The 24,621-nt window shown below is 42.4% G+C and overlaps 2 protein-coding genes across 2 annotated transcripts; both read left to right on the forward strand.

The window, feature by feature from the left end:
• Positions 1-17,615: 17,615 nt before the first annotated feature.
• LOC308353358 (interferon alpha-1/2-like) lies at positions 17,616-18,275 on the forward strand (the record flags this gene model as incomplete). Its single annotated transcript, XM_080820202.1, has 1 exon — positions 17,616-18,275. The coding sequence occupies exon 1, from the start codon at positions 17,712-17,714 to the stop codon at positions 18,273-18,275; it is 564 nt and encodes a 187-aa protein (XP_080676328.1). The 5' UTR covers positions 17,616-17,711.
• Positions 18,276-23,518: 5,243 nt separating this feature from the next.
• Positions 23,519-24,178, forward strand: LOC308353359 (interferon alpha-1/2-like; the record flags this gene model as incomplete). The annotated part of the gene is made up of 1 exon (XM_080820203.1): positions 23,519-24,178. Exon 1 carries the CDS (start codon positions 23,615-23,617, stop codon positions 24,176-24,178), a length of 564 nt encoding a protein of 187 aa, XP_080676329.1. The 5' UTR covers positions 23,519-23,614.
• Between the last annotated feature and the right edge of the window lie 443 nt (positions 24,179-24,621).

A 24,621-nucleotide genomic window follows, 5' to 3' on the forward strand; every position in this document is an offset into this window, starting at 1 on the left:
CGCCAACTTTCCATCCCCAGGCATTTCTATTCAGTCTGCCAGGGGACATAGAGGAGGCAGGGCTCAGGGTTGGGTGCCCAGGGACAGGCTGGGAGACATCACCCTGCACTATTGGCCACAAGCAGCCAAGGTTTGGCAGCATCAGAAGCCAGAGTGCGCACTTGCTCTCCCTCCACCCTCCCTGTCCACTGATTGCTGTGCTGTGGAGCTCAAAGCCCGCAGACATCCAGTCCCACATAGAAACACACTAATTCCAGGAACCCTGCCCATATGTCTACAGCCAAAGAATCCCAGAGCTCAACTGTGCCTGTGTTGAAACCCTGCCTAAGTCCTCATTACACCAGGAGTAGGACACTCCTTTGCTCAGAAAACCACAGCTGACGTCTGGAAACATGAAAGTGTTGAAAGTGAGCAGCAGTGTGGAAACCTGGAAGGAGAACAGAAATGGGAAAGTGTTCACTGGACTGGATTAGTGACTTATCCTCAGGAGGTGGAACAGTAGGACACTAGGGAAGCATTGAGTCAACTGTCTCTCTGTGTCCTTCTTGAGACTGAGAAGATTCAAGGGGACGCTGGGAGCACAGAGTTCTTCTAGACATATGTGGCCCATGGTAGTAGCCTCACCACGGGTGACCCTGACAGGACAGCTGCCTGCAATGTGTATGAAAGGAGGAGGGTCACTCTAGTGCCAGCTGACACATGTATCTCATGGCAGAAAAATCTAATGTCTCATGAGTATTTATTTTAATTTTTAATTAACATATAATGTATTAAGCCCCACGGGTACAGGTCTGTGAATCCCCAGGTTTACACACTTCATAGCACTCACCACAGCACATACCTTCCCCCATGCCCATTAGCCCACCTCCATCTCCCTACCCCGTCTCCCCGGCAATCCTCAGTTTGTTTTGTGAGATTAAGAGCCGCTTTATGTTTTGTCTCTCTCCCGATCCCATCTTGTTTCATTTATTCTTTTCCTACCCCCAAACCACCCACCTTGCCTCTCAACTTCCTCAAATCAGGGAGATTATATGATAATTGTCTTTCTCTGATTGACTTCTTTTGCTAAGCATAATACCCTCTAGTTCCATCCAGGTGGTTGCAAATGACAAGATTTCATTTCTTTTGATGTCTGCATAGTATTCCAGTGTGTGTGTGTGTATCTGTGTGTGTGTGTGTGTGTGTGCATATATATATATATATATATATATATATATATATATATATATCTCACATCTTTTTTATTCATTCATCTATTGATGGACATCTGGGTTCTTTTCATAGTTTCGCTATTGTGGACATGGCTGTGGTATACAATCGGGTGCTCGTGCCCCTTTGGATCACTACATTTGTATCTTTAGGTAAATACCCAGGAGTCCAATTGTTGGGTTGTAGGTAGCTCTATTTTCAACTTTTTGAGGAACCTCCATGCTGTTTTCCAGCGTGGTTGCACCTGCTTGCATTCCCACCAACAGTGTAGGAGGGTTCCCCTTTTCTCCACATCCTCACCCGCATCTGTCATTTCCTGACTTGTTAGTTTTTGCCATTCTCCCTGGTGTGAGGCGGCATTTCATTGTGGTTTACATTTGTATTTCCCCGACGCCGAGTGATGTGGAGCACTTTTTCATGTGTCTGTTGGCCATCTGGATGTGTTCTTTGCGGAAACATCTGTTCATGTCCTTGCCCATTTCTTGATTGGATTATTTGTTCTTTGGGTGTTGAGTTTGATAAGTTCTTTATAGATTTTGGATACTAGCCCTTTATCTGATATCTTCTTTGCAAATATCTTCTCCCATTCTGTCAGTTGTCTTTTGGTTTTGCTAGCTGTTTCCTTTGCTGTGCAGAAGCTTTTGACCTTGATGAAGTCCCAATAATTCATTTTTGCTCTTGCTTCCCTTGCCTTTGGCGATGTTCCTAGGAAGTAGTTGCTGCAGCTGATGTCAAAGAAGTTGTTGCCTGTGTTCTCCTCTAGGATTTTGATGGATTCCTTTCTCACGTTGAGGTCCTTCATCCAGTTTGAGTCTATTTTCGTGTGTGGTGTAAGGAAATGGTCCAGTTTCATTTCTCTGCATGTGGCTGCCCAATTTTCCCAACACCATTTGTTGAGGAGACTGTCTTTTTTCCATTGGACATTCTTTGCCGCTTTGTCAAAGTTTAGTTGACCATAGAGTTGAGGGTCTATTTCTGGGCTCTCTATTGTGTTCCATTGATCTACGTGTCTGGTTTTGGGCCAGCACCATACTGTCTTGATGATTATAGCATTATAATAGAGCTTGAAGTCTGGAATTGTGTTGCCACCAACCTTGGTTTTCTTTTTCAACATTCCTCTGGCTGTTTGGGTTCTTTTCTGGTTCCAAACAAATTTGGGGATTATTTGTCCCATTTCTGTGAAAAAAGTTGATGGTATTTTAATAGAAATTGCAATAAATGTGTAGATTGCTCTAGGTAGCATAGACATTTTCACAATATTTATCCTTCCAATCCATGAGCACAGAACACTTTTGCATTTCTTTGTGGCTTCCTCAATTTCTTTCATGAGTATTCTATAGTTTTCTGAGTACAGATTCTCTGCCTCTTTAGTTAGATTTATTCCCAGGTATCTTAGGGTTTTGGTTGTGATTATAAGTGGGATTGACTCCTTAATTTCTCTTCTTCTGTCTTTTTGTTGGTATATAGCAATGCAACTGATTTCTGTGCATTGATTTTATACTTGCCACTTTACTGAATTCCTGTGCGAGTTCTAGCAGTTTTGGAGTGGAGTCTTGGGGTTTTCCACATAAGGTATCATATCACTGGCAAAGAGTGAGAGTTTGACTTCTTTGTCATTTCGGATGCCTTTTATTTCTCTTTGTTGTCTGATTGCTGAGGCTAGGACTTCCAGTACTGTGTCGAATAGCAGGGGGGTGATCGTGGATATCCCTGCGATGTTCCTGACCTTAGGGGAAAAGTTCTCAGTTTTTCCCCATTGAGTACGTTATGCACTGTGAGTTTTTCATAAATGGCTTTGATAATATTGAAGTATGTACCCTCTATCCCTACAGTGTGAAGAGTTTTTGATCAAGGAAGTATGCTGTACTTTGTCAAATGCCTTTTCAGCATCTATTGGGAGTGTCATACGCGTCTTGTTCTTTCTTTTATTAATGTATTGTATCCCATTGACTGATTTGTGGGTGTTGAAGCAACCTTGCAGTCCAGGAATAAATCCTACTTGGTCGTGCTGAATAATCCTTTTAATGTACTGTTGGATCCTATTGGCTAGTATTTTGGTGAGCATTTTTGCATCCATGTTCATCAGGGATATGGATCTATAATTCTCCTTTTTGGTGGGGTCTTTGTCTGGTTTTGGCATCAAGGTAATGCTGGCCTCCTAAAATGAGTTTGGACGTTTTCCTTCCATTTCTATTTTTTGGAGCAGTTCCAGGAGAATAGGTATTAATTCTTCTTTAAATGCTTGGTAGAATTCCCCTGGGAAGCTGTTTGGAGATTTTTGATGACTGCTTCAATCTCCTTACTGGATATGGGTCTGTTCAGGTTTTTTCTTTCTTCCTGGTTCAGTTGTGGTAGTTTATATGTCTCTAGGAATGCATCCATTTCTTCCAGATTGTCAAATTTGCTGGCGTATAGTTGCTCACAATATGTTCTTATAATTGTTTGTATTTCTTTGGTGTTGGTTGTAATCTCTCCTTTTTAATTCATGATTTCATTTATTTGGGTCCTTTCTCTTTTCTTTTTGAGAAGTCTGGCCCAGGGGTTTATCAATCTTATTCATGCTTTCAAAGAACCAGCTCCTAGTTTCATTGATTTGTTCTATTTTTTTTTGTTTTTTGTGGGGTTTTTTTTTTTTTTTTGGTTTCTATTTCATTGATTTCTGCTCTGATCTTTACGATTTCTCTTCTCCTTCTGGGATTAGGCTTTCTTTGTTGTTATTCCTCCAGGTCCTTTAGGTGTAGGGTGAGGTTGTGTATTTGAGGCCTTTCTTGTTTCTTGAGAAAGGCCTGTATCAGTATATATTTTCTGCTCAGGACTGCCTTTGCTGTGTCCCCCAGATTTTGAAGCATTGTGTTTTCATTATCATTTGTTTCCATGAACTTTTTCAATTCTTCTTTAATTTCCTGGTTGACCCATTCATTCTTTGGAAGGATGGTCTTTATTCTCCAGGTGTTTGGGTTCTTTCCAAATTTCGTCTTGTGATGGAGTTCTAGCTTCAGAGCATTGTGGTGTGAACGTATGCAGGGAATGATCCCAATCTTTTGATACCGGTTGAGACCTGATTTATGACCCAGGATGTGATCTCTTCTGGAGAGTGTTCCAGGTGCACTGGAGAAGAACGTGTTTTCTGTTGCTTTGGGATGGAATGTTCTGAGTATATCTGTTATGTCCCTCTCGTCCAGTGTGTCACTCAAGGCCTTTGTTTCCTTGTTGATCTTTTGCTTGGATGATCTGTCCATTCCAGTGAGGGGAGTGTTAAGTCCCCTACTATTATTGTATTCTTGTCCATGTGTTTCTTTGATTTTGTTATTGATTGATTTATAGAATTATCTGCTCCCATGTTAGGGGCATCGATACTTACAATTGTTAGATCTTGTTGGACACACCCTTTGAGTATGATATATTGTCCTTCCTCATCTCTTATTAGAGTCTTTGTCTTGAAATCTCATTGATCTGATATAACGATTGCCACCGCAGCTTTCTTTTGATGTCCATTAGCATGGTAAATTGTTTTCCACTCCCTACTTTAAATCTGGAGGTCTCTTTGGGTCTAAAATGAGTTTCTTGAAGACAGCATATTGATGGGTTTTGTTTTTTTATCCATTCTGATACCCTGTATCTTTTGCTTGGGGCATTTAGCCCGTTTACATTCAGGGTAACTATCGAGAGATATGAATTTAGTGCCATGGTATATTGTCTCTGTTCTTTTCTGGCCTACTACTTTTGGGCTCTCTCTTTGCTTAGAGCACCCCTTTCAATATTTCATGTAGAGCTGGTTTCGTATTTACAAATTGTTTTCAGTTTGGTTTGTCCTGGAAGCTTGTTATCTCTCCTTCTAATTTCAATGATAGCCTAGCTGAATATAGTATTCCTGGCTGCCTGTTTTTCTCATTGAGTTCTCTGATTATATCACACCTGTTCTTTCTGGCCTGCCAGGTCTCTGTGGATAAGTCTGTTGCCAAACTAATATTTTTACCATTGTATGTTGCAGGCTTCCTGTCCCTTGCTGCTTTCAGGATTTTCTCTTTGTCACTAAGTCTTGTAAATTTTACTGTTAGTTGGCGGGGTGTGGACCTATTCTTATTGATTTTGAGGGAAGTTCTCTGTGCCTCCTGGATTTTGGTGCTTGTTCCCTTTGCCATATTAGGGAAATTCTCTACAATAATTCTCTCCAATATACCTTCTGCTCCCCTCTCTCTTTCTTCTCCTTCTGGAGTCCCAATTATTCTAATGCTGTTTTGTCTTATGGTGTCACTTATCTCTCGAAATCTCCCCTCATGGTCCAGTCGTTGTTTGTCTCTCTTTTGCTCAGCTTCCTTACTCTGTGTCATCTGGTCTTCTATATCATTAATTTTCTCTTCTGTCTCATTTATCCTATCAGTAAGAACCTCTATTTTTGATTGTACCTCATTAATAGCTTTTTTTGATTTCAACTTGGTTAGATTTTAGTTCTTTTATTTCTCCAGAAAGGGCTTTTATTTCTGCAGACAGGGTTTCTCTAATATCTTCCATGTCTTTTTTGAGGCCAGCTGGCACCTTGACAATCATCATTCTGAACTCTAGATCTGACATATTTCCCAAGTCCGTATTGATTAGGTCCCTAGTCTTCAGTACTGCCTCTTGTTATTTTTTATTTATTGATTTATTTATTTGTGGTGAATTTTTTCACCTTGTCCTTTTATCCAGATAAGAATATATGAGGGAGCGAATAAAATATTAAAAGGGTGGCTAGGACCCCAGGAAAATGTGCTCTAACCAAATCAGAAGAGACCCCAAATCATGGGGGGAAGAAATGGGGTAAAAAGAGTTCAGACAAAAAAAAATTGAATAAAGAAAAAATATAAAAAAGAAAATACATATGTTAGATTGGTGACTAGAACAGAATCACCCACTTAATTTTGGGAGTATTTTAGTCTCTCTCTCTTTTTTTTTATATTTTAATAAACATATAATGTTTTTTATCCCCAGGGGTACAGGTCTGTGAATCGCCAGGTTTACATATTTCACAGCACTCATCATAGCACATACCCTCCCCCAATGTCCATATCCCCACCACCCTATCCCGTCCCCCCTCCCCCCAGCAACCCTCCGTCTGTTTTTTGAGACTGAGTCTTTTATGGTTTGTCACCATCCCAATCCCATCTTTTCATTTTTTCTTTTCCTACCTCCCCCCCAATCCCCCCACATTGCATCTCCACTTCCTCATATCAAAGAGATCATATGATAGTTGTCTTTCTCCGATTGACTTATTTCACTAAGCACAATACCCTCTAGTTCCATCCATGTCGTCACAAATGGCAAGATTTCATTTCTTTTGATGGCTGCATAGTATTCCATTGTGTATATATATCACCTCTTCTTTATCCATTCATCTGTTGATGGCCATCTAAGTTCTTTCCACAGTTTGGCTATTGTGGACATTGCTGCTATAAACATTCGGGTGCACGTGCCCCTTTGGAGAACCACATTTGTAACATTAGGATAAATACCCAGTAGTGCAATTGCTGGGTCATAGGGTAGCTCTATTTTCAGTTTTTTGAGGAATATCCACACTGTTTTCCAGAGTGGTTGCACAAGCTTGCATTCCCACCAGCAGTGTAGGAGGGTTCCCCTCTCTCCGCATCCTCGCCAGCATCTGTCATTTCTTGACTTGCTAATTTTAGCTATTCTGACTGGTGTGAGGTGGTATCTCATTGTGGTTTTGATTTGTATTTCCCTGATGCCGAGTGATGTGGAGCATTTTTTCATGTGTCTGTTGGCCATCTGGATGTCTTCTTTGCAGAAATGTCTGTTCATGTCCTCTGCCCATTTCTTGATTGGATTATTTGTTCTCTGGGTGTTGAGTTTGCTAAGCTCTTTATAGATTTTGGATGCTAGCCCTTTATCTGGTATGTCATTTGCAAATATCTTCTCCCATTCTGTCAGTTGTCTTTTGGTTTTGTTAACTGTTTCCTTGGCTGTGCAAAAGCTTTTGATCTTGATGAAATCCCAAAAGTTCATTTTTCCCTTGCTTCTGTTGCCTTTGGCGATGTTCCTAGGAAGAAATTGCTGCGGTTGAGGTCAAAGAGGTTGCTGCCTGCGTTCTCCTCAAGGATTTTGATGGATTCCTTTCTCACATTGAGGTCCTTCATCCATTTTGAGTCTATTTTCGTGTGTGGTGTAAGGAAATGGTCCAATTTCATTTTTCTGCACGTGGCTGTCCAATTTCCCCAGCACCATTTGTTGAAGAGGCTGTCTTTTTTCCATTGGACATTCCTTCCTGCTTTGCCGAATATTAGTTGACCATAGAGTTGAGGGTCTATTTCTGGGCTCTCTATTCTGTTCCATTGATCTATGTGTCTGTTTTTGTGCCAGTACCATACTGTCTTGATGATGACAGCTTTGTAATGGAGTTTGAAGTCTGGAATTGTGATGCCACCAACTTTGGCTTTCTTTTTCAATATTCCTTTCACTATTCGAGGTCTTTTCTGGTTCCACATAAATTTTAGGATTCTTTGCTCTATTTCTTTTTCTTTTTAATTAATATAATTAAATTTTTTATTTATTTTCAGCATAACAGTATTCATTGTTTTTTCACCACACCCAGTGCTCCATGCAATCTGTGCCCTCCCCAATACCCACCACCTGGTTCCCCCACCCTCCCACCTCCCACCCCTTCAAAACCCTCAGGTTGTTTTTCAGAGTCCATAGTCTCTCATGGTTCACCTCCCCTTCCAATTTCCCTCAACTCCCTTCTCCTCTCCATCTACCCTTGTCCTCTATATTATTTGTTATGCTCCACAAATAAGTGAAACCATATGATACTTGACTCTCTCTGTTTGACTTATTTCACTCAGCATAATCTCTTCCAGTCCTGTCCATGTTGCTACAAAAGTTGGGTATTCGTCCTTTCTGATGGAGGCATAATACTCCATAGTGTATATGGACCACATCTTCCTTATCCATTCATCCGTTGAAGGGCATCTTGGTTCTTTCACAGTTTGGTGACCGTGGCCATTGCTGCTATAAACATTGGGGTACAGATGGCCCTTCTTTTCACTACATCTGTATCTTTGCCATTCCGATCAAAATTCCACCAGTAATTTTCAAAGCGCTGGAGCAAATAATACTAAAATTTGTATGGAATCAGAAGAGACCCCGAATTGCTAAGGAAATGTTGAAAAACAAAAATAAAACTGGTGGCATCACGTTACCTGATTTCAAGCTTTACTACAAAGCTGTGATCACCAAGACAGCATGGTACTGGCATAAAAACAGACACATGGACCAGTGGAACAGAGTAGAGAGCCCAGATATGGACCCTCAACTCTATGGTCAAATAATCTTTGACAAAACAGGAAAAAATATCCAGTGGAAAAAAGACAGTCTCTTCAAAAAATGGTGCTGGGAAAACTGGACAGCTATATGTAGAAGAATGAAACCTGACCATTCTCTTACACCGTACACAAAGATAAACTCGAAATGGATGAAAGACCTCAACGTGAGACAGGAATCCATCAGAATCCTCGAGGAGAACATAGGCAGTAACCTCTCTGATATCAGCCACAGCAACTTCTTTCAAGATATGTCTCCAAAGGTGAAGGAAACAAAGGCAAAGATGAATTTTTGGGACTTCATCAAGATCAAAAGCTTCTGCACAGCAAAAGAAACTGTCAACAAAACAAAGAGGCAACCCACGGAATGGGAGAAGATATTTGCAAATGACAGTACAGACAAAAGGTTGATATCCAGGATCTATAAAGAACTCCTCAAACTCAACACACACAAAACAGATAATCATATTAAAAAATGGGCAGAAGATATGAACAGACACTTCTCCAATGAAGACATACAAATGGCTACCAGACACATGAAAAAATGTTCATCATCACTAGCCATCAGGGAGATTCAAATCAAAACCACATTGAGATACCACCTTACACCAGTTAGAATGGCCAAAATTAGCAAGACAGGAAACAACGTGTGTTGGAGAGAGGATGTGGAGAAAGGGGAACCCTCTTCCACTGTTGGTGGGAATGCAAGTTGGTGCAGCCACTTTGGAGAACAGTGTGGAGATTCCTCAGGAAATTAAAAATAGAGCTTCCCTTTGTTCTCTTTCTTAAAAAAAATGGATGGGATTTTGATAGGGATTGCATTAAATGTGTAGATTGCTTTAGGTAGAATAGACATTTTCACAATATTTGTTCTTCCAATCCATGAGCATGGAATATTTTTCCATTTCTTTGTGTCTTCCTCAATTTCTTTCATGAGGACTTTACAGTTTTCTGAGTATAGATTCTTTGCCTCTTTGGTTAGATTTATTCCTAGGTATCTTATGGTTTGGGGTGCGATTGTAAATGGGACTGACTCCTCAATTTCTCTTTCTTCTGCCTTGTTGTTAGTGTAAAGAAATGCGACTGATTTCTGTGCATTGGTTTTATATCCTGACACTTTACTGAATTCCTGTACAAGTTCTAGCAGTTTTGGAGTGGAGCCTTTTGGGTTTTCCACATATAGTATCATATCATCTGCAAAGAGTGATAGTTCGACTTCTTCTTTGCCAATTTGGATGCCTTTAATTCCTTCTTGTTGTCTGATTGCCGAGGCTAGGACTTCTAGGACTATGTTGAACAGCAGTGGTGATAACGGACATCCTTGCCGTGTTCCTGACCTTAGCGGAAAAGCTTTCAGTTTTTCTCCATTGAGAATGATATTTGCAGTGGGTTTTTCATAGATGGCTTTGATAATATTGAGGTACGTGCCCTCTATCCCTACACTTTGAAGAGTTTTAATCAGGAAGGGATGCTGCACTTTGTCAAATGCTTTTTCGGCATCTATTGAGAGTATCATATGGTTCTTACTCTTTCTTTTATTAATGTATTGTATCACATTGATGGATTTGTGGATGTTGAACCAACCTTGCAGCCCTGGAATAAATCCCACTTGGTCGTGGTGAATAATCCTTTTAATGGACTGTTGGATCCTATTGGCCTGTATTTTGGTGAGAATTTTCACATCTGTGTTCATCAAAGATATTGGTCTGTAATTCTCTTTTTTGGTGGGATCCTTGTCTGGTTTTGGGACCAAGGTGATGCTGGCCTCATAAAATGAGTTTGGAAGTTTTCCTTCCATTTCTATTTTTTGGAACAGTTTCAGGAGAATAGGAATTAATTCTTCTTTAAATGTTTGGTAGAATTCCCCTGGGAAGCTGTCTGGTCCTGGACTTTCGTTTGTTTGGAGGTTTTTGATGACTGTTTCAATCTCCTTACTGGTTATGGGTCTGTTCAGGTTTTCTATTTCTTCCTGGTTCAGTTGTGGTAGTTTATATGTCTCTAGAAATGTATCCATTTCTTCCAGATTGTCAAATTTGTTGGCGTAGAGTTGCTTGTAGTATGTTCTTATAATTGTTTGTATTTCTTTGGTGTTGGTTGTGATCTCTCCTCTTTCATTCGTGACTTTATTTATTTGGGTCCTTTCTCTTTTCTTTTTGATAAGTCTGGCCAGGGGTTTGTCAGTCTTATTAATTCTTTCAAAGAACCAGCTCCTAGTTTCGTTGATTTGTTCTATTGTTTTTTTAGTTTCTATTTCATTGATTTCTGCTCTGATCTTTATGATTTCTCTTCTCCTGCTGGGTTTAGGCTTTCTTTGTTGTTCTCTCTCCAGCTCCTTTAGTGTAGGGTTAGGTTGTGTATTTGAGACCTTTCTTGTTTCTTGAGAAGGGCTTGTACCGCTATATATTTTCCTCTCAGGACTGCCTTTGTTGTGTCCCACAGATTTTGAACCGTTGTGTTTTCATTATCATTTGTTTCCATGAATTTTTTCAATTCTTCTTTAACTTCCTGGTTGACCCATTCATTTTTTAGAAGGATGCTCTTTAGTCTCCATGTATTTGCGTTCTTTCCAAATTTCCTCTTGTGATTGAGTTCTAGCTTCAGAGCATTGTGGTCTGTAAATATGCAGGGAATGATCCCAATCTTTTGATACTGGTTGAGACCTGATTTATGACCCAGGATGTGGTCTATTCTGGAGAATGTTCCATGTGCACTAGAGAAGAATGTATATTCTGTTGCTTTGGGATGGAATGTTCTGAAGATATCTGTGATGTTCATCTGGTCCAGTGTGTCATTTAAGGCCTTTATTTCCTTGTTGATCTTTTGCTTAGATGATCTGTCTATTTCAGTGAGGGGAGTATTAAAGTCCCCTGCTATTATTGTATTACTGTTGATGTATTTCTTTGATTTTGTAATTAATTGGTTTATATAGTTGTCTGCTCCCATGTTAGGGGCATAGATATTTAAGATTGTTCGGTCTTCTTGTTGGACAGACCCTTTGAGTATGATATAGTGTCCTTCCTCATCTCTTATAGTCTTTAGTGTAAAATCTAATTGATCTGATATAAGGATAGCCACCCCAGCCTTCTTCTGATGTCCATTAGCATGGTACATTGTTTTCCACCCCCTCACTTTAAATCTGGAGGTGTCTTCGGGTCTAAAATGAGTTTCTTGTAGGCAGCATATGGATGGGTTTTGTTTTTTTATCCATTCTGATACCCTGTGTCTTTTGATTGCGGCATTTAGCCCATTAACATTCAGGGTAACTATTGAGAGATATGAATTTATTGCCATTGTATTGCCTGTAAGGTGACTGTTACTGTATATTGTCTCTGTTTCTTTCTGATCTACTACTTTTAGGGTCTCTCTTTGCTTAGAGCACCCCTTTCAATATTTTCTGTAGAGCTGGTTTGGTGTTTGCAAATTCTTTCAGCTTTTGTTTGTCCTGGAAGCTCTTTATCTCTCCTTCTATTTTCAATGATAGCCTAGCCGGATATAGTATTCTTGGCTGCATGTTTTTCTCGTTTAGTGCTCTGAATAGATCATGCCCGTTCTTTCTGGCCTGCCAGGTCTCTGTGGATAGGTCCGCTGCCAATCTAATGTTTTTACCCTTGTATGTTACAGACTTCTTTTCCCGGGCTGCTTTCAGGATTTTCTCTTTGTCGCTAAGACTTGTAAATTTTATTATCATGTGACGAGGTGTGGACCTATTTTTATTGATTTTGAGGGGCGTTCTTAGCATCTCCTGGATTTTGATGTTTGTTCCCTTTGCCATATTGGGGAAATTCTCTCCAATAATTGTCTCCAATATACCTTCTGCTCCCCTCTCTCTTTCTTCTTCTTCTGGAATCCCAATTATTCTAATGTTGTGTCGTCTTATGGTGTCGCTTATCTCTCGAATTCTCTCCTCGTGGTCCAGTATTTGTTTGTCTCTCTTTTGCTCAGCTCCTTTATTGTCTGTCATTTGGTCTTCTATGTCACTAATTCTTTCTTCTGCCTCATTTATCCTAGCAGTAAGAGCTTCCATTTTTAATTGCACCTCATTGATAGCTTTTTGATTTCAACTTGGTTAGATTTTAGTTCTTTTATTTCTTCAGAAAGGGCTTTTATCTCTCCGGAGAGTGTTTCTCTAATATCTTCTATGCCTTTTTCGAGCCCGGCTAGAACCTTGAGAATCGTCATGCTGAACTCTAGATCTGTCATATTACCAATGTCCGTATTGATTAGGTCCCCAGCCTTTGGTACTGCCTCTTGTTCTTTTTTCTGTGGTGAGTTTTTCTGCCTTGTCATTTTGTCCGAATAAGATTTGCTTTCTCCTCTGGAATTCCACTGTTCTTGGTGAATATTTTAGTCTCTTAAAAGAGACTATCTCCCAAAATTTTAAAGAATGAAAAAAATATAAACACACACATAATAAGGGTAAACACGATGAAGGGATGGAATAAGACTATAAAGATAGAAGTTTATAAAAAAAAATTTCTAAAAAGGAGTTGATAAGATAAGTGGAGAGTAGAGCAAAGACCTGAGCTAGATATAGGGTATATTTTGACTTATTAGAAGAAGTTGTATTCCAAAATTTTTAAAAGAAAAATTCTTATGTGTATACAAACAAAAAAGACAGATACAATGAAGGATAAAATATGAGTACAATAATGAAGGTTAAAAAAACATTTTTTAAATGAAAGGTATTGTTAAGATGAACTCGTTTAAAAAGTTAAAAGAGAATAGAGTAAAGGTTAAAAAAATTTAGCTTAAAAAATAAAATTAAAAAAAATTAATTAACTTTACAAGACTAAAGAATCATGGGGAGAAAGCCATGAATTCCGTGCTTTGCTTGTTTCTCCTCTGGAATTCCGCTGTTCTCCTTGGTAAGTGAACTTGGTCTTGGCTGAATTTCTTGCTGATCTTCTGGGGGAGGGGTCTGTTGTAGTGATTCTCAAGTGTCTTTGCCCGAGGCAGAATTGCACCACCCTTACCAGAGGCCGGGCTAAGTAATCCTTTCGGGTTCCCCTTCGGAGCTTTTGTTCCCTGAACGGTTTCCATAGAGTTCTGGAGGATGGCATGAAAATGATGGCCTCCCAAACTCTGGCCCTTAGCAGCCGAGAGCTCGGGGCCCCACTCCTCAGTGCACTCTTGGAGAAAAGTGCTGAATCACTCCCATCTCCCTGGCCTCTGTCCGCGCTCTGAGCTCCCCCAACCTGTGACCAAGCGTCTCTGGCACACAGCCCCACCTGGAGTCTCCAAATCCAGCAGATTCCTGCACTCCTCCGGGGGTCTCTCAGGATCTTGTGGGGTCCCTGCTCACAGAGGAGGGCCCTGCCTATGCCACGGATCACAGTATAAGGTAACTCTGAGTTGAGAGCTCACTCCTCGGCTCATTCCCTGTAACCAGCTTTCCCGCTCTAATACCTGGGAGCTCTGTGACACTCAAACACCCCCGACCCTTCTGTTACCCCGCAGGACCTGAGACCACACTTCGCCCTGTGGGTTTCACCCTGGCTTACCCTCTGGAGCAATATCCCTCAGTGGAACAGACTTTTTAAAGTTCTGATTTTGTGCTCCATTGCTCCGCTGCTTGCAGGAAGCCAGACCATCCCCCTGCAGTCTATCTTCCTGTCGCTTTGGATTCACTTCTCCACAGGTCCCACCTTTCAGAAAGTGGTCGATTTTCTGTTTCTAGAATTGCTGCTCTTCTTGTCTTCGATCTTCTATTAGAATGTAGGTGTTCAGAATGGTTTGATAAACTATCTAGTTGATGTCCTGCTACCTGATGTCATCTCAGCCTGTTACTTCTCTGCCATCTTGACTCCTTCCCACTCTCATGAGTATTTAAAAGGGATCCTGCCAACTTGTCTTAGGAACTTCAAGTCAGTCATGCAGTTGACTCCTCCCACACCCCCTATTGCCACACACAGCCACAGACAACAGGCCTTGGTATCTACATTGCGATCTAGAATCCTTGATCCCTCACCCTCTCACCTGACTGATTTCATGCCATGGCCTCTCCTGGGTCTCAAATCCTCTGTCCATTTCTATTCTTCACATCTTTTAACAGCTGCTTCCAGACCAGCCATTATCTCACAACTCCTTTGTGTTCCACCTTGGATATTGGTTCGTCTGAATAATTCTCCCTCTGGGTTTCTGTTTCTCTCCAAACACCTTCATAAATAAATGGAATCCAAATGGGGTTTCTGAGAAGACAGATGTAATGGTTTCCAGGATCTCAGAAGGGTTAGACTGCAATCAGCTTTAGTGTTATCATCTTAAAAGATCCTCATCCTTATTCTAATCCAGGTGCAGAGCAGAATCATGTAGGATCTTTCAGTTCCCCTTGTCTTAATCATGGATTTCTCAGGCAATCTTTTCTGGGCCTGAGTGGACTTATCAGGTAGGTAGAGCTCTCAGGCAGGGTGAGGATCCTGTCTCCTTCCAGAGAGGGTGAGCACCTGGAGTCCTGGTTGCCAGTCTCTTGTGAGCTGGTTGGTGTGATTCCTCTCATCTCTCCTCAGAGCTGAGTACATGTGGACTGAAGGAAAGGAAAATGAGGTGGCCCCTCTTGTAGAGTTGAGAGCCTCATGGGGACCCAAGATTTGGTCTCCTGGGATCCTCTGGCTGAGGCAGTCATACTCCTAACTTGCAATAACTCAGGACAGCCTTCATTACCCCTGTCTGCCAGAGCTGCTCATCTCCAATGTTCCTGCAACAAATTTGGCTGTCATACACTCTGTCATTTTCTCAGCATACAGGCCACTCTTTCACTTTTGTGATGTTCGGACATAACAGTTTTCTTCCCCCCTCCCCTACACACAGCTGCCATGTTTTGCTTTCGAGGAAAGTTGACATGAGAAACAGAAAAACTGATGTCTTAAAAATGATAGAGAAAATGGGCAGCACCTTGGCCTTTCTCTTCCTTCCCTCTGTGTGATCCTCATGACGATGTAGAACATGATCAGGACCCGCAAGTCAGAGTACGTCCAGTAAAGCATGTGGCAATACTAAGTTATTCAATTTCTCTTTGTTGTTCTTCCTTAAGATGAAAATGCAACACCATGAATAAGGAAAGGCAACAAGGTGGTTTGTCCCTGACGCCATAGCCTGAGCCTCACCCCCTGCATTCTGAGCACCAGACAAGACTAGGCGAAGCTGCCTACTGGAAACACAGAGTCTGAATGAGCTAGTGAAAGTCATTACTTTCTTTGATGGAAGTTTCTCCTGAGAGACCCAGTCAGTGAATCCCCTGTGCTCTGCTCAGAAATTTTTGTCGTAACATGTGTTCCGTAGTTTCAGAAAAATTTGCACCATGGGGGATCCTGGGTGGCTCAGTTGGTAGAGGATCTGGCTCTCACTCTAACTTCAGGTCTTGATGTCAGACTGTGAGTTCAAGCCCTACGTGAGGGTCCACCCTGTGTGTGGAGCTTACTTTGAAACAATGAAAAACCGGAAACTTAAGAGTTGTGATGGCACAATAAATATATTCCCATATTCAAGGTGAAATGATTATAATCAGTCCTTTCTCTACTTGGAGAACACAAATGTTCAGCCTCAGCATCTGAGGAGGAGGTGAGAGGGTCTGAGAGGGTCCCAGACACAAACACTCCAGAGGAAAGGGCAAGGGCTTGGACAAGGATCTAGGGGCAGTAAGTGCTTTGCCAACAAGGAAACCAGCCCCTGCACAGTAGGGGAATCTAGAGTCCTCCAGGCATGGTGAACCTGTCCTCAGGAGTGAGCCCAGGAGAGCCTGGGTGGAGGACACTCAGTCACTCCAGAGGAATGAGGTTAGTAGAGGTGATAACTACCTTGTCAGTGAGGTGCTGCTGCGAAAATCCAGTCATCTGGAATTAGAACCTTGACACCTCCTCTTCCCAGACAAGAATCAGGCTTCCTGCTGGGGGCACTTGCAATGCCTTGGAGCGCTCTCACAAAACCTTGGTATTTATTGTCTTTCATTGGGTTTTCTTGGATATTACATAAGAAGCAATGGCACAGAATTCTTGGAGGACACAAACTGTCTGCAAGGTCAGTGTGACAAATCTCAGAATAACAGGAATCCCTTAAGATTGTAGGAGTTTCCCTCCATCATTTCCTCTGTCTCAGAGTCTTACCTGGACAGGTGATCTTTCCTACTGATGAGCGGCCAGTGGTGTCTTGTGGCCATTGCCGATGTTGGAGGCCTGTTGTGATGCAGGCTCTGGAAATGAAAACACAAATACAGTACATTTTATGATTTAGCTCTACAAAACTCATTCAACACCTCAGTAACTATCTAGTGTTAGACAGAAAAAAATATTTTGATAATAACTTCGAGTACTTAGTAGCAGATGAATTAATGCTTTAATCGTGGTGCCTGGGCTGCTACTTTCAGCTCAGGACATGGGATCCCAGGGTCCTCGGATGGAGCCGCACACCAGGCATCCTGCCTGGTGGGAACCTGCTTCTCCCTCTCTGTCTACCTGATGCTCTGTCTACTTGTAGTCTCTCTGTGTCTATCTCTCTGTCAAATAAATAAATAAAATCGTAAAAAAATGATTTTGTCATATGAGGTAACATTCTTATTCAGTACACTAAAAACACATGTTAAGTAAGTAATTCCAGTTTCACTTGCATTTAGCAATCTGGATTGATTGGAAATGTTCAGGTACACCAAAATCATTATGTCCTTTTACAAATTGTTGATTTGCATATGGACTCCATATACTACACTGTATACATGTAAAGAAATTATTAGTCACTCATCAAATTTACTTATATACATAAGCATCCATAGCTTTAAAATATAACTATTGGCTTAAAATTTTTAGTCATTCTGGACCCTGAATTGGATAAACGTTACACTTTTTTTTTTACCTTAAAGCGAAGATAAAAATACAATATATAACGATATATACTGTGTCTCCCGGCTATTAAGTTTTCTTGGAAGATGCAATTAAAAAACATCCAAAAAGATTCTGGAGGCAAGGATAATACTTAACGAAAGTAAAATATGGTTGAGAAACCCATGCTCCAAACCCAAGTAGAAAGTGTAGAAAAGAAAGTAAAAAGAGAAGTAGAAAGTAAGGGAAACGTTCAGAAATTGAAAACTCCTTTGTCCCCTACTTAAGCCTCACTCACAAGAGAAGATGTTCAGAGAAGCTAGAGCCACAGGTCCCAGACGTGCCCACCCCAGCCAGGCCAACAGCACCTGCAGGATACCCCATGGCCCTGCCCTGTTCCTTCTTGGTGGCCCTGGTGGTGCTCAGCTGCCACTCCCTCGGCTCTCTGGGATGTGACCTGCCTCAGAAGCATGGCCTGCTGAACTGGAGGGCCTTGATGCTCCTGCGACAAATGAGGAGACTGTCTGCTAGCTCCTGTGACAAGTACACAAATGACTTTGGCTTCCCCCAGGAGGTGTTTGACGGCAAGCAGCTGCAGAAGGCTCAAGCCCTCTCTGTCGTCCATGTGACGAGCCAGAAGACCTTCCACCTCTTCTGCACAGAGGCCTCACCTGCTCCTTGGAACACGACCCTCCTGGAGGAATTGTGCTCGGGACTTTCTGAGCAGCTGGGCCTCCTGGAAGCCTGTCCCCTGCAGGAGGCGGGGGTGGGAGAGATGTCCCTTGTGAAAGGGGACTCCATCGTGAGGAACTACTTCCAGAGAATCTCCCTCTATCTGCAAGAGAAGCAATACAGCCCTTGTGCCTGGGAGATGGTCCGAGCAGAGATCATGAAACCCTTGTATGCATCAACAGCCTTGCATAAGAGACTAAAGAGCGGGAAGTGACACCCCTTTCAACATCGAAATGGTTCTCTCTGAATAATAATGTCACACTCCCATGTGTCCTGTAGTGTCAAAGACTCTCATTTCTGCTGTCATCAGGACATGAACTGAATCGGTTTGTCACATGTGTTCAGGAGTATTAAGCAACATGAAGTCAACGCTACAAACACCTATCACTTTCAGATGACCATGCTGATCTGCCTATTTAACTATTTATTTATTTCACTATTTGTAAGATTTAAGTCATGTTTTATTGTATTATCTTACTTGTACCTTCCCTTTGTGGTTAAGAGAATTATATATGTCTTACGTTTATTAAATTCTTTATTTTCTGTTCATTAAATGTTTCTATAGAAAACTTCTTGCATTTGTTTCTTATTGAAGCAGACAACAAGTCTGATTACAACCTGATGAAAGAATGGATTATACAACTCACTCAGTCGTTATTTCGTTTTCACATTAGAAGTAATCGCATGGACTTCCTGGAAGTCACTTTGCATGCTGTCGTCGCGGGAAAGGCAGACTTCACAAGTCCAATGCTGTGTGTGTATCTTGGATTTTGTAGAAAAACTAACCTCAGAACTATACTCGTAGTGAAGTAATATCAGTTATGTTAAAGGGAAGAGTGTGAAGGAGGGAAAATATGAATTCTGTAATTAGAAAAGGAAGCAGACATGTCAGGAAGTAGAATGAAAAGCACCAGATATGTTCTACATCACAATGGTAGACACCCAAGTGCGAATATTCTTTACAAAATGGATCTTTCAGGGGCACCCAAGTGGCTCAGCTTGTTAAATGTCTGCCTTTGGCTCAGGTCATGATGCTGGGGTCTTGGGATCAAGCCCTGTGTTGAGTTCCCTGTTCAGCTGGGAGTCTGCTTCTCCCTCTCACACTCCTCCTGCTTGTGCTCGCTGTCTCTCTCTCTGTGTCTTATAAATAAATAAAATCTTTAAACAAAACAAATCAAAACAAACAAAAGAGATCCTTGGTCCTGCCACTTACAAGTCATTCCATTCACGTAAAGCCCAGGGAGGGAAGCGGTTGCCTGGGAGGAGAGCGTAGAATGAGAAATGGTGCCTCAAACCTCCCCTGGTTAAGGGAGAGAAGAGCCACACTGCAAACAAAGGTGGGATGGCCCTAAGGCAGTAGCATAGTAGCGAATATTGGTTAAGAGTCTATGTCAAAGCCGAGAAACGCTGCAGGGAATTGCATCATAGCAACGGGTGCATGGAAAGGGTCCATGAAGCCGGGAAGTAGAAGGGTTGTGACCATGGGGACCAGCTGTTTTGACTGAATTACTCACCAGAAACCATATTGGCAGCGGAGGAAGGTGAGGAACAGACAAGAAGCTAGTGACTATAGATAGAATATACATCTGGGAGAGTTACCTTCTTTGGGCTAATTAAACTTCCATGAAAAAATGAAAAAATAATTGAAATGGGTGATGCCTTCTAATGTCTTCTAATCCATATAAAGCATATATAAAGAAAAGCAAACAAAAATGAAAACGCTTGAATAGAGTATGGGAACATTCTGCAAATGAAAAGTACCCTGTTCTATTGAAGACTCATGAAGAGAAAAAACTGAAGATGAACTGGGGGCCAGGGCGCCCCCCACTGGTCCACCAGGCTACCAGAAGCCCTCAGGTGCAGCGCCCAGCCCCTCTGTAGGACTCCTACTGGTTCCCCGTGGCAGCCTCTCAGCTCTGGGCTGTGAGCTGCCTCTTGGCCCCAGGCAGCTTCACAAGTGGGCCTGTTGCTTCTGACACAGAGGAGGAGCATCAGTCCCTTCTCCTGAACCAGGGACAGCTCCTCTGGGACAAGGTGCATGGTTGCCAGTTCCAGGAGGTCCATGCCAAGTCTGTCCTCCACGAGATGCCTCAGCTAACCTTCACCCTCTTCCTCACAGGGCGCCGCCATTTGCTGCCTGAACCCGTTCCTGCTGGGGCAGCCAGAATCCTGACACCTGTGTGGTACCTGCGATGGGAGTGGGGGAGTCTCCCCTGGGTTTGAGGGCCTTGCCCTGGCCTTGAAGACGTGCTTCCAGCAAATCCATCTCTATCTGAGAGAGAAGAAACAGACTGACTGCCTGGGAAGGAGTCTGAGTCAAAATCAGGCGACCCATCTCTTCCTATTCAAATGAAGACATAAGGAAAGGGAAATGATAAAAAGGAAGAAAGCAGGAAAGGGACCTGGAAATGATACTCTTGACCTACAACACTAAGTCACATACCCATGAGTTCCATCTTTCTAAGGACTCCTCTTTCTGCTTCAGCCATATGATGTGTTGAGTTAAATTACTTACTCAGCATTGTGGTTCAGATGTGTCTGTGACAGGACTGTCTCAAAGGGCCTCCGTCCGCAGGACAGAGCTAGCCTGAAGTCGTTCACATGTTCACGTATTGCAGGATCCTCTGGTTTCTGGATCAACACTGAACCAGTTGGAACGTTTTTCCTGACCTCACAGCTGCAGCAACAAGAACAAAACCAACAAGCCCCAAATGCAAGAAGACGGAAAACAACAATTCTTCTTAGATCCACTCACAGCTGTGGTCCCAGGGCCAGTCTCATTGCTGGTACCAGGAGAAAAAGTAGCACTCAGACAGTCACACTCGCCAGGAGCAGGCATTGGTAGGAACTTGAACTATTACGGAAGCTTGGTTCGAGGCTCTGTGTGCTTCCACTGGACACTTACAACGTCCAGGCCTCCCTAGTTGGTGGAGCCCACAGGTTTGTGAGTTGGACCTTTGGATTCTCCGCTAGGCTCCCCCTGTGAAGAGCAGAGGGAAATCTGCTGGCTTTGCCAGCAGAGGGAGGGGGAAAGCTATCACTCTAGAATCGTCTGATTCTAATTCTTCAGACGGTAGATGCCAAGGGGCTCTGTGACCAGTAGCCTGAGGGAGGGAAGTCAGAGAGAGGGTACAGCAGACTTCCCACTGGAGATGCAGGGGTGAGTCTGGACTCTCCAACAATGCACGTCCTGGAGACATGAAATTGCCATGTCTCTTGCATATTTGGAAATCGAGGCACGGTACTGAAAGTCCTTCTGTCTGATGTGAGTGTGGAATGAGAAGATGCCCTAAAGCTTCAGAGAACCTTTAACTTTTAAGGCTGAGAAGGAGAAGGGGAGCCTGTCAGGGGCACAGAGTTTAGGCAGCCAGTGCAGGTGGGACGAGACCAGGGAAGAATGATCTCCAGGAAGTGTGGAAGAAGAGAACTTTCAGAATTTCCCAAGAGGAACCTCAGGCAGGAATTTATCACATGGGCTACAGGACTGTGCCCTGCATCTGGATTCTGCTTCCACCTCGTTGTTTGATCGCGAAAACCTCACTTGAACACTTAGCAGCTCAGTTTCCCCAGATGTAAAGTGGGGTGGAAATATTCCTAGAGCTGTTGTGATAATGAAGTAGCACATTTCAAAGCATCTAGTATCTTCCACTGAGTGAGAGTTTAACAGATGGGGACGATATTCTTATGTTTTCCCTAAAAAGTGATCTTCTCTTAGCCTTTTCCGTATAACTGACTGCAAAGGGCTGATCATCCAAAATATCGTTGTGAAAAAAAATAAATTAAAATACCCGTTCGGAACAGGTGGCCTATCCATTGAATGCAATTAGTTACACAATAATGTAATATGTATACATATACACTGTACCTATGTCCGCATACTCGATATGTTCTGGTACAGCACATTTCCCCTTCCTCCAAGCCCTCCGAGATCCCATCCTTTCACTCTCCAATCACAGTGTTTCCCTCTCCCCCAGTGTAGAAACCTCCTGTGAGCTCCCCCTCCTCCCTCCCTCCTCAGGAGCCTCTCCTGCCCATTCACACAGCTGCTCCCTTTTCCTTTGTGGTTTCTGTCTGGCCCTTTTACTTCCAATTACAAAGCCACAAAGAAGAACAAAAGTTGTTTGAAATTTCCAGGTTTTTTCCAAACTCTCCTAGCAGAAGCCTTGTTGTTTTCTTTTCTCCTGGTGACCACTGTTGACCTGAGGGAATGTCCCCACTGCAGTGATGTCACAGTGGCAGGAGCAGAGGGGAGATAGGAGCAGGAGGCTGCTGTTCTGTGGCCCGTCACAGTCTTTACAGGGGAGGCTGCCAGCGAGGGGCAAGGTGGGCTAGACAGAGACCAGGTGTGCACACGGGTTTGTGTTGTATGTAGAAATCTGTCCCCTGGTGGGAGATTTTCCTCCAGAGCAAGCAAAAAAACACAAACAAACACAAACAAAAACTTTCCTGGAATGAAGAGACTCTGCTAGTATTATAAGCCATGAACTTCAACAAAAATACCCTTTTTTAAAAAAGAGCATAAAAGTTCCTAGTAAAAGGGAGCAGAAGGTCCAGAGTTTTTCCCCCATCCTTCCTGCTCTGGAGCTGCAAGGTCTCTCCCACATTTCAGCATCCCCCCACCAGAGGGAACACTTGTTCCAATTGCTTCCAACAATGTAACAAGGAGTTCTAAGGTTTGGAACAAGGCTTCAACATGCCATGGGCTCTTCTTGCAGAAGTTGCTGGTGTTTGAGCCTTATTTTGATGCGGGCTTTGGAAATCAAATACAAATAGATTCTACATAATCATTTAATTCTTCAAAATATATTCATCGAATCAGGAATTCTATCTGGTACTAAATAGAAATAATATATGAGATTAACTTGATGAGTATCTAGCACCAAGTGAGGTTAAAAATCATTTACTCATTGAGGCCATACTAAAATACAGTACACTAAAAACAAACATCCAATAAATAATGGAAAAAGTCATTGGCTGTTAGCAATTTGGAATGATTCTTAATATCTAAGGACAGCGATAGTATTGTCTTTCTAGAAATACTTAATTTGCATTGTACTTTTATATGTCCATTTAAGTAAGAAAAATGTAGAAGTCACTCATCATATTCAGGTATCCAGTAAAGAATAAGTAGCTTTAAAATACAGCTTTCAGTTGAAATTTTTAGTCAATCTTAATTCTGAATTAAACAGAGTAAAATGAACTCTGTCCTTTTCAATCTATAAAGCAGAGCTATAAATACATAACAATATAGACTCTAGATCCGTGTTACCATGTTTTGTTGGAAGGTTCAATTACATAAATATTCAAAAGACTATGACAGGAGATGGCAATAGGAAAAAGAAACAGTTGAGAAACCCATGCTCTACACCCCAGTAGAAAGTGTAGAAGGGAAAGCAAAAAGAGAAGTAGAAAGTAAGGAAACGTTCAGAAATTGAAAACTCCTATGTCCCCTACTTAAGCCTCACGCACAAGAGAAGATGTTCAGAGAAGCTAGAGCCACAGGTCCCAGACGTGCCCACTCCATCTAGGCCAACAGCATCTGCAGGATCCCCGATGGCCCTGCCCTGTTCCTTCTTGGTGGCCCTGGTGGTGCTCAGCTGCCACTCCCTCGGCTCTCTGGGATGTGACCTGCCTCAGGACCACGGCCTGCTGCACTGGAGGGCCTTGATGCTCCTGAGACAAATGAGGAGACTGTCTGCTAGCTCCTGTGACAAGTACACAAACGACTTTGGCTTCCCCCAGGAGGTGTTTGATGGCAAGCAGCTGCAGAAGGCTCAAGCCCTCTCTGTCGTCCATGTGACGAGCCAGAAGACCTTCCACCTCTTCTGCACAGAGGCCTCACCTGCTCCCTGGAATGCGACCCTCCTGGGGGAATTGTGTTCGGGACTTTCTGAGCAGCTGGGCCGCCTGGAAGCCTGTCCCCTGCAGGAGGCGGGGGTGGGAGAGACGCCCCTCGTGAATGGGGACTCCATCGTGAGGAACTACTTCCAGAGAATCTCCCTCTATCTGCAAGAGAAGCAATACAGCCCTTGTGCCTGGGAGATGGTCCGAGCAGAGATCATGAAACCCTTGTATGCATCAACAGCCTTGCATAAGAGACTAAGGAGCGGGAACTGACACCCCTTTCAACATGGAAACCATTCCTTCTGACAAATAACATCACACATTCCGGAGTTCTGCTGTGTCAGAGACTCTCACTTTTGCTGTCGCGAATACAAGAACACAGTCAATTGTCAAGTGTTTTCAGAACATGTCAACTCTACAAGCAGTAGTCACTTACAGATGACCTTGATCATGTCTATTTATCTATTTAAATATTTATTTATGTAAATATTGATAAGATTCAGTTTTCATATAACATGATGTGCACCTTTACATAGCAGAATATAATAAAATATATTTTTAATATATAATCAGTTTATCATTTTTTTTATGGAACTTTAAGTACAAAAGGGTTTTCAAAGAGGCACACCAGGTCTGATTGTGTAACTCCATTGGAAATTGAACAGCAGAATGTATTTACCATCATACTGCATTAACATTGGAAATGACAACTGACT

This window comes from Martes martes (genome assembly GCF_963455335.1).
Source record: "Martes martes genome assembly, chromosome: 12".
In the NCBI taxonomy this organism is placed as follows: Eukaryota; Metazoa; Chordata; class Mammalia; order Carnivora; family Mustelidae; genus Martes; species Martes martes.